This window comes from Poecilia reticulata, linkage group LG13 (genome assembly GCF_000633615.1).
Source record: "Poecilia reticulata strain Guanapo linkage group LG13, Guppy_female_1.0+MT, whole genome shotgun sequence".
NCBI lineage: Eukaryota > Metazoa > Chordata > Actinopteri > Cyprinodontiformes > Poeciliidae > Poecilia > Poecilia reticulata.
In genome coordinates this window covers 16,379,264-16,389,744 of record NC_024343.1, presented here as the reverse complement: position 1 = coordinate 16,389,744, position 10,481 = coordinate 16,379,264, and the positions used below count along the sequence as shown (strand labels likewise).

Here is a 10,481-nt window from a genome sequence, read left to right as displayed (position 1 = left end):
TTTATTGAAGCAAAAGTTGTTATAAATGCAATTTAAAAAAAACCCTGAAATCTTAGGATACTGCATGTGTCGCCATCCTCCAAGAATATGTTTTTTTTTTGTTTTTTTTTTTTCATTTTTACCAACTGAATGCTGTTGTATCTGATTTTTGTAATTTTCATCTGGAATAATTATTCTAAAAAGAAATATGTTGGTTAATAAAGATGTTTGTTTTTGTTTTTTCCCTTCCAATGTAGCTGCAAAAAGCTGTAGGCCCAGAGATCACAAAGAACGACCTGGTCCCAGCTTTCCAGAACCTCCTGAAGGACTGTGAAGCCGAGGTCCGCGCTGCCGCTGCCAACAAAGTTAAAGGTGAAATAAATTGGCCTGAACTATTTCAGCGTCCCGTCCTGCATTCTTAATTTGTTTTGTTGTGCAGAGTTCTGTGAGAATCTTCCAGAAGATAATCGTGAGCAGATCATCATGAGTCACATTCTGCCCTGTGTCAAGGTAAGGAGATTTTCTCATTTTGCATTTCTGTGGGTTCAGCTCCCACCGTCACAAAAGACCGTCACGGTTCTGTTTGTGTGTTTTGCTAAATGACCAAGCTGACATTTAGCTTGGTCATTTGCTCTGAGTGCTGGAGCATGAGTTTAGCTGCTGATGAGGTTTATCTATTTTACTGTCTTCCTTAAGGCTTTTATGTAGACATGTGATGCTCTCACAGTAACTTCATTTATATGTTAAGACTGTTTAAGATGTTAAAATTTTAAGACATTTTCTCTGTTTTGTATTTCTGTTCTGGCTGGTTTTACTTTTTATAGTGAGCATTTTTCCACCTCATAAAAGTAAACCCACCCAGGTTTAGTTTGATGAATCTCTGCTGACCTAATAATTTGATTGCATTTCACCTATTAATGGGATTTGTGATGTATTACATCCTAAAAGTACCATGTTTGTTTTATCCAGAGTTAATTGATTTAAATATGTCAAACTGGTGCTGACTAATAAAGTTATTATGTATCAAGGAATATGAAAAAACGATAACAATAACAAAGTGAAGCTTTAAAAGGCATGTGGCCTGTGGCCTTTCAACCAGTAGCTACCATCAGATGAAGAGACTACAACTAGTATAGTAAATGTTTTTGCATTATTTTATTTTTGAATTAAAACGTTTTTGCACTCTTAAATATATTTGTTGCATTAGTCAGTTAACGGCAATGAATTGCTGAACTGAGAATGTTGACTGTCCTTGATTGCCACTTGTTTTACTCCTCAGAGGATATACAGTTACAAATCTTCTCAGGAAATCATTAAGTTGTTGTCTGGAAGTATTTATTTCCACATTTAGGACAAAGGCTTAACCTTTCACTTAACCAGTTGACTTGTTAGTTGGTTTAATGTACTACCTAGTATTTGGTTAATGTAATTCACTTCTATTGAGTTTACTTATTTAGTGCTGATTCACAGCAAATTACATCACAAAGCACTAAAGACAAACAGATGTATTATCAGATTTATCCAATTTTCCACACAGATTCTTATTTAATTACACGCATCCCAATTTCATCCTGGTTATTAAATAATATAATTTATAATGTTGAGGTGCTCATTTCATTTCAGCTGTGTGTAAATATCACCTGGTCATTAGACAGTTTCCTGCCTTTTCAAGCGGATCCAAATACAACACGGCTTTGTGTAATATTCTTCATTTCTCTGTAGATCAGACATCCAGTTAACTTGATAAACATCTTTTTCCCACAATTCTCTCTATTAGACAAAAATAATGTGAATCTTAACCTCTGAAGCAACCAATCAGACTCGGGCATTACTCTGAGCTGGAGAACAAAGTTCATATTGCTTGGTTAATTTTTGACTTTAGGTCTCAGTGATATCTGTCTTTAGAGTAATGTAGTTTTTACTTATTTTTACAGCAACTTCATAATTGTTCTATGGTGCACCTGAAATATCAAGATGTTGGAAATGACTAGAGATCATTTTATTGTTTTATTAAATTTTTTTGATGACGATTATTCGGTTGGTTGTGAGCTGCTATATTTCTCACACTCCATATTCAAAATATAGTTTATACATTTTAAGGTAGATTTTAAGCTCTTTGTATTAAAAATGTGTTTATTATTTGGCTATTGGCCTCTTAATAAATTACATGACATTCCAGGAAAGTGCGACACATTAATTTTCAAGAGTCACAGTATTTTAAAGGTGATTGCAAACTCTAAATGCAGCAGAATTTTCAATTACTAAAAGACTATCATTTTATTTGTAGAGTTAAGTGAGACATGGTGGGGAAGACACTGCATGTGTACTTCTCAATTTCATAATTTGACCAGTAGATGGCACTATTGCTTTTTTTGTGTTTAAAGAAAGCCATACGTCATTTTACAAAACTCTATCATTTCTACAACTCTAAAACTTGATCAAGTTTATTGAAATCAGTGACAATAAAATTATCAGATTGTAGAGATGAATTTTGGTATAAAAAATAAATCAAAATCACAAAAAACGAACTCCTGCTCTGTTTATCTTGTCAACATGTCAACAGTGAAACTGAACGGGTGGCAACACACTCGTGCGTTTTCTCAGAAAACTATAAACGAATGCCATCTCAAGCCTGTATTACCTGAACATTCAACACTCATTCCTGGAAACCGTTTCTTTATGCTATTATTATAAAATATCTTGTATAGCAGTTCCTTTTTTGGTGACTGTTTTTTTTTTTTTTTCCTTCTTTCTTTTTCTTTAGTCTGATTCATAGCAATGGAGTTGATTGTTTCCTGTCTGCTCTGCTCTGTTTGTTCTGATCTTTGTCTCCTGTGTGTCCTGTCCCTGACCAGGAACTGGTTTCAGACACCAACCAGCATGTGAAGTCTGCTCTGGCCTCTGTCATTATGGGTCTTTCCACCATTCTGGGCAAGGACAACACAATAGAGCACTTACTGCCTCTCTTCCTGACTCAGCTGAAAGACGAGGTGACCAAAATTTGACACTTAAAATCATGAGCACCAGGTTTTTTGGTTTGGTTATTGTTTGTTTGTTTTTTTTGTTTTTTGTTTTTTTCTTGTATATCTGGCTCAGGTTTTTGAAGTTCTTGAAGCTTTTAGCACAATATGTTACATTTGAGGCATCATTTGTGTGTTTCTAAAGTAATCCACCTAGGCAAAACCACCAGATGTACCTGACTGCCGCCTGGATGGGTAGGAGGATGATTCATGTGGTCGGCAGCCAAACTGAGACCTTCTAATTGGGGACTAGCTGTGTCTAAGAGGGGAGGGGAATACTAGGAAAATCTGGATAAAGTTTAACCAGAAAGTCTCCCGCTTAATGTGTTTGACAGTAAAGATTTGAAACATTTAAAAAAGAAAAGTAATTTCACTGAAACTCAGCTGAGCATCTCCTATCGTTTGTGTTCCAGTGTTTGACTTTAAAGATGTTTGTTCTGTCGAACAAAGTACTTTTCACTCTCCAATGAGTATATATTTGTTTTGCAGCAGCCGAGGCCGAGTTAAAAAATGTTGTTTTGTTTAAATGAATAATCCAGAACAAAAACTCCAGCTCACGTTCTCTTGAATGATCCCACCAATTTGAAAACGGTTTTGCATATTGAAATTAGCGAAGAGTTTGTTCATAAGGACATGTAAATGTTTTGGACGTTCTTCGGCTCATATTAATCCTATTTAAAGATGGCCCATTTTCCTCAAAGCACCAACCATCACTGTCTAATTATATTACAGTCCAGACTGACGGCTTTGACTTGCAAATTTCACTTGGTGGTGGATTTATCAGAACTGTGCTAAACTGAGCATTGAGCACAAACTACCTTCAAGTTTTGTTACTACGTTTTCTCCGGTGTGCTTCTCTCTCTCTTATTTTACCACCATGACTGGAAGTTTGGAGGTTTTGTTTAGTCATTTATTGTCCATCAGGTTCACTTTGGTGCAAGACTGCACAATTATTTTGAGGAAGAAGGCGTAAGAGTTCAACGTGGGCTCCACATTTTACCGTCTCCTTTTCCATTTCAGTGCCCCGAGGTCCGTCTCAACATCATCTCCAACCTGGACTGTGTGAACGAGGTGATTGGCATACGCCAGCTGTCCCAGTCGCTGCTGCCGGCCATCGTGGAGCTCGCCGAGGACGCAAAGTGGAGGGTCCGCCTGGCCATCATCGAGTACATGCCTTTGTTGGCAGGACAGCTGGTGAGTCACGTGGTCGGATATCATGCGAACGGTCTTGTGTGTGAACGGAAATATTAGCAGTTTGTAAACAAAACATGTTAGCGGAGCCAGATTTGGCAGGAGGTGTTGAAAAAAGTCGGGTCTCATTTTGCTTGCTCTCGTCTCCTCAGGGGGTGGAGTTCTTTGATGAGAAGCTCAACACTCTTTGCATGGCCTGGCTCATTGATCACGGTAAGGCTCTTCAGCAGCTTTAAGACATTTCCTCAGGAGTCGGATCCAGCGAGGCCGTCATAATGCGACGTTTGAAGTTTTGGAGTTTCTCTGACGCAGATGCAGCTCGTATCTGCTGGGTTACATGACAGGCCTTCTGTTTCCATACAGACAGTATATGATTAGCACACCAGTGAACTTTGGAGCTCAGGAATGAGACTGAGGAATGTTAGGAGTGAGATAATAGCGAGTCGGAGGAAGGATGACATGTGGCACTTTGAAGCTCTTTGCTTTATTGTACATGTAAAGGAGCTGTAACTGTGCTATATTCTGCAGCTACAAAAGAATTGTATTGGAGGGACAGCAGTTGTGAAGCTGTTTTTGTCAATGTTACGTCGCTAAACAATATAATGTTTTAATACTTCCTGTATACATCGACAGAAAAGCTTGTGTTCTTAAAAACCAAGATTTTTCAGGCTTAACAATTACATTATACATCATTTAAAAGATTTTTCTGACATTTAGTTTCACATTTATGCTCTCCATTTCACTATAAAATTAACAAATCTGTTATAGGGAAAAATAAAACATCCATAGTAAAAAAATTTTAACTAGTGTAGGCAAACTGATCATTTGTAGAATCATATTTTGAATAAAATTCAACTTTCAATTATTAGGCATCTATTAACGACTCTTGATTATTAAACCACCAGTCTACCAATATCTACCAGATTTTGTATAAATATTTTGTCCACAGTCTTTTTCACATGATGCCCCTGATTTAGCATCGGGTTTTATCTCATGGGGTGATTCTGTAACTTTATCTGGTGATGCCATTGTTTTACTGATTTGGATAAATGCTGGGATGCTTTCTAGAAATCACCTGGTTGTGTTGGATTTTATCCACCTACAGGAAAACTAAAGAAATGTAGCTGCAGACTAGGATGTTTCCGCCATCATGTCTAACTCTGGGAATGCTGTTTCTGTGGTGACCTGCTGTGTTGTTTTTGAGCCAAACAAACTTGTTGGAATTGTGGCCCAAATGTTTACATCCAGTTTCATCAAACCCAAATAAATGATGCTTCAGGGTTCTAGGGCCTTCATGTTTTCTTTGGAGGAAATGGATTCTGTTTTGCAACTCAACTACTGTGTGTGGACAATACAGGGGGTTGTTGTTGTTGGCAGGAATAGCGCAGGCCTCTTTCCTGACAAGTTTCCATTTTGTTCTTTTGAAATAGTTTTTGAAAATCACGCAGCTTCTGGTACTGGTGTGTGTTTTTTCTTTAACTGCTGATGAAGGTCTATACATTGCCGTAGTATGTGCATGTATAATGGCGTGGACTTTGGTTTGCAGCCTTTTCCTGACTGATGCCTTTCATACAATAAGTCAGAGGTTCCCAAACTGTAGGGGGCGCCCCCTGGGGGGGACGCCGTGCCATTGCAGGGGGGGTGCTGGAAGCCGTCTGGATGAAAAAAAAAAACGAACGCTGTATGCGCTGGGTTTTTACCTTAGAATGGCCAACTCTGTTATTCCTCTGTCAATTTGATACTGTAGGGGCTTCCACATTTCCCTTATCTGTGTCCTCTGTCACTTTTATCAGCAGTTAAAACTGTTTAATCCGTTAACATGTGGTAACCTGTTTTTCCGAGCTGCCTTTAAACGCAACATGAGCGCTACGACGCTCGCGCTGGATTTACACCTGCGCAGCAGTGAAGTAGACCTGCTGCTTCTGTACAGAGCTACGCAGGTGTGTTAGAATCATGGCAGCAAAACACAAAGAACTTTTCACTGTTTTTCCCCCAAACTAACCGACTGTTGAGTGAAGCTGTTGGATGCAGGTAAAGTTAGCTAAAAGATGACTAGCTAATATCAATACATCACCTTAAGCTCAACAAGTAGCTTATAGGCTACCGATGTTGTTGTCTATGTTCAACTACGTACGTTAATTTTGCGCGCCCCCTCCCCACCCTTTCTTAGAGACAGGGAGTCTCTAAGAATCCTCTCTCTCTCTCACCCCCACCCCTCACACGCGTCGTTCAACCAGCCAGCCATTTATAATTTATGGGGGGGGCAGAAAATGTTTGTAAATCACTGGGGGGCGCAGGAGAAAAAGTTTGGGAACCACTGCAATAAGTTGTTTTTTTTTTACCCTTTTTTTGCAAACGATGGCTTTAAACTCAAGGATGCAAGTAAGAAAATGTCAGAAATGTTCTACTAAGGCAGCTGAACTTGATTTTAGGTTAATCAGATGAATCATAAATTCTGGCATGTGGGTCATTAGTAGTTTCCACCCATTGATTACACCAAGTTATTTCAAGTGTGCTCAAGTTTACTTAGGTAAATTAGATTATGTCTGATTATTATCTGTCAGCAGGGTGTTGCTTGTTCATACTTTTTTTTTCTTTCTTTCTTTTTTATCAGGGGTATTAGAGGTTTTATAAGAGCCTACTTATCAAACCAGAGATTAGATTACTTGAATAATTGAGTAATATGAAGTCTGAGGAGAAAATGTGTAATGAGTTGGTTTGGAGCAATTTCACAGAAATTTGTCATCTTAATCCCTAAAGAAAAGCTGATTTGTAGTGTCAACTCTTACACAGCACTTTAGATATAAAATGGCAACATGTGGTTATGAAATGGGGGTACACCTCAACAAAGAAGCAGTCAAAGAAAAAAAAAAAACCCAACAACCCAGTCGGGTCACTGTCGGCTCCCCCGTCACTGCTTGTTATGTCTGTTCTGCGGTGCAGCCGCCTGCACTCGAAACACTGGAGGAGCCGCCGCACAACACACCCTGCTGAGCCTTGGAACTTCTATATCTAACACGAAGCGTTCGCTGTGTATGCGGTGTTCTCTTGACACCGAGTTTTCCAATTAGAGAGGCAGATACTCGCCGTTGAGGACAAAGGGCCAGCTGGGTTACATCATTGGAATGCTGCTGGTGTGAGTTTCTATGTGTGAACGGCTCGGGTTAGGGCTGTGCCACCCTTACATAAGCCTTTCAAAGAACAGGACTACAGACTTGAATGCACAGCTTCTCTCATACACACTCGACTAAAAAGATAACACCTTGTATTTATTTTTAAGACGGCCTATTTCTGCCATGATAGTTTTTTGGCATTTTGTTCTAAAATTGACTCGGCGGCGCGTTGAACCCACTCTGGCAATGCATTACTTTGTTCTGTTCTTCTTACTTGGGGTTATTGCGTAATTGTATGAGCTAAAGGACAGCTGAGACATTTACAAGTGGTTTGTTTTAAAATGTCATGAAGATATTTGCTGGCTCTTTGGGTGGATGATCATCCAGGTTTTGGTTTTTTAGCTAAATGTCTTCTGAATGTCTAAGGAGGTCAAGGAGTTGATGCTTGAAGCATATTTGTATGCTTCAAGCATACAAATATGCTTGTATGCTTGAAGCATACAAGCATATTTTGAGTTTATCTTTGGTCACTGATAAACTTATTTTAACTGACATTAATATGATTACTATTAGAAATTACTGATCAAGCATTTGTGCTTGTATCACAAGCACAAATGCTTGTGATACAAGCACAATTTGCGATTCTGTCTTTTTAGCAGCAGTGATTTACAACGTTCACAGTATTCCTCTGTCTTGCTGCGAGTAGCGATGAAGTATTTGGCAGAAGAGACGACGATGAGGACAAAGGCTGATCTCAAAAGCATCAAACTGAGTGACCTCACCCACAGCTGCAACATGTTCAGCCATCTTGTGTTCAAAAGTAAAGTTGTAAAGTTTGCTTCTAATACCAACTTCTTTAAATACGAGGTGATCGACTTTATAAAAAAATATACATTATAGCTAACCACCATCAAGCAGTCTAGGAATGCATTCACACCAGCCCTTTTTATTCTGCTTTAGTCAAAATCTAGTTTGTCGGCTGGAATGTCCGGTTTGCTTCAGCAGGTGTCAATTGAGCGGTGATCAAAAAAGCAAACTCTGGTCCGCCAAAAACCTAGTTCAGTTGAAGTGAACTCTGGTGCAGTTCAAATGCATATATGAATATCAAGGTAATTGGTGACCGCTCAAAAAGCAGGAAGCGGATAATAGTGCAGGACATGCTGTGTGAATACAACCAAAACAAGGTGTGAGTCTAGAACTAGGAGGTGAAATGGCTTGTGGTCTTTTGCCAAAGATATAAGAGAAATCCTACAACCGCTAAAATCTGCCGCCACTCCGTCTTTATAGAGAAGGAAGTTGCGTTCAGTGTCGTCTTTGTGTCGTTTCTTTCAGTGGTTCACAGCTGACAGATCTCTATAGAACAGGATTTCCTTTTCATCAAAACAGATTTGAGCTAGCTTCATCTTCACTACATCTGAGTGGTTGGGTACGATGCGTTCACTCATTGGAAGAAGGATCGGATTTTAGTGGTTAAGCTAAACTGTGCGGTTCTGGTCACTTTGTACCCTTTGCTGCATTTCCAGCTCCGATGCGTAAACCTGAAAGGCCTCAAGGTTTGGTCTGCCTCAGCCAGGCTCTGTAAAAACCTGCAGAGAAACAACATGTGTAATCAGTCATCGGCATAATTTGACCGTGTTTTTCAGTGTACGCCATCCGTGAAGCGGCCACCAGTAACCTCACCAAGCTTGTTGAGAAGTTCGGAGCCGAGTGGGCCCAGAACACCATCGTCCCCAAAGTCCTGGGCATGGCCAACGACCCCAATTACCTCCACAGGATGACCACGCTGTTCTGCATCAACGTGAGCAAACGCCCGTTTTTCCATTTACCGTGGATACAGGGGCTGCTTTAGTTTCTCTTTCAAATCCTAACTTGTCGCCCTCCACTTGGTTCGTAAGGCTTTGTCTGAGGCTTGTGGTCAGGAGATTACCACCAAGCAGATGCTCCCAGTGGTCCTCAAGATGTCCAACGACCAGGTGGCCAACGTCCGTTTCAACGTAGCAAAGTCACTTCAGAAGATCGGACCGGTCCTGGACAGCAAGTATGTTTGGTGGTTGTTTGCTTTTTTCTCCCCAGACCAGAACAGGGTTCTTCTAAAGTGGAGAACCTGGTTTGATGAATTAAACTGACATTCTCTGGGTTTACTTCCAGTGCCCTTCAAACAGAAGTGAAGCCAGTGCTGGAGAAACTGGCCTCTGACTCGGACATGGATGTTAAGTACTTTGCCCAGGAGGCTATTAGTGGTGAGCATTTTTCTCCTCTTACTGCGGAACAACTTGGACATTCATTTTATTTGCTTTACTTTGAGTCTTTAACAACATTTTTTTTTCTTTCTCTCCCCCCTTTCTCTCTCTTTGCAGTTTTGGCACTAGCATAACCAACCCCATCACGGCTAATCCAGAAAACCTCCCCGAAACAAAAATACACCCAGGTTTAGAATATATTTATTGATGTTCAGAACCAACTGATTGATGTATAGAAAAGCTGTTAACAATTGTTTTATCTCCTCCCCCACCCCTCAAGTTTTGTTTTGGTTTAGTTTTATTTTTTATTTGTTCAATGATAGTCTATGTCCAAACTAGCACAGGCTTCTTTACCGTTTGCTGTACATGGGCGCTTTTATCCAGGCAAAGTGATGATTAAAGTTGAATTAAGTTGTGCATGCTGACAAATGTCCTGGTGTACTTGCTAAGCATTGCTAACCATACATCATCCCCCTTCCTCCCCCCTCAGTCTGCTGTCATACTTCAGCATTCTGCGTCTGTGCTTGCTGCCCAGCACTGTGCTTGCTTTCTGTGCTGCTGCACTTTTCCCTCCAGTGCTGGACGGAAACTTCGAGCTGCAGATGGTGAAACCTGCTCTCTGTGTGTCTGTCGAGGCCCCAGCTCCGGTCGCACTCCAGACCAGACGTGTTTCTTCTTCAATGTTTTACAGAACAATCATCCAAAACAACCACCCTGGTGGAATATAGATATCTATATACGGGTGTGTACTACTGCATGTACTCTGATGAACCTTCTCTATGGTTGCACGTCCTTATCAGTCTCACAGTGTTCCATCTACCAGACGAAGGTGTCGCTCTGCACTGTTTGTTCCCTGCAGTAACACAGATTGAATTGGTCAAATTAACACATTGCCCCATCATGTAACAGGGACCAACCCATATTTAGCATGATGCTCA

The 10,481-nt window shown here is 40.2% G+C and overlaps 1 protein-coding gene across 1 annotated transcript in view; it reads left to right on the top strand.

Annotated features, from left to right (window-relative positions):
• ppp2r1bb (protein phosphatase 2, regulatory subunit A, beta b) overlaps positions 1-10,481 on the top strand; it is a 15,068-nt gene that overhangs the window by 3,891 nt on the left and 696 nt on the right. The window contains exons 7-15 of the mRNA XM_008425692.2: positions 237-351; positions 419-489; positions 2,835-2,969; positions 4,020-4,193; positions 4,343-4,403; positions 8,947-9,101; positions 9,199-9,341; positions 9,452-9,543; positions 9,661-10,481. The exon at positions 9,661-10,481 is cut by the window's right edge and continues 696 nt beyond it. Coding sequence (XP_008423914.1) covers positions 237-351; positions 419-489; positions 2,835-2,969; positions 4,020-4,193; positions 4,343-4,403; positions 8,947-9,101; positions 9,199-9,341; positions 9,452-9,543; positions 9,661-9,677 — 963 coding nt within the window. The 3' untranslated portion in view covers positions 9,678-10,481. The remainder of the gene's footprint in view (positions 1-236; positions 352-418; positions 490-2,834; positions 2,970-4,019; positions 4,194-4,342; positions 4,404-8,946; positions 9,102-9,198; positions 9,342-9,451; positions 9,544-9,660) is intronic.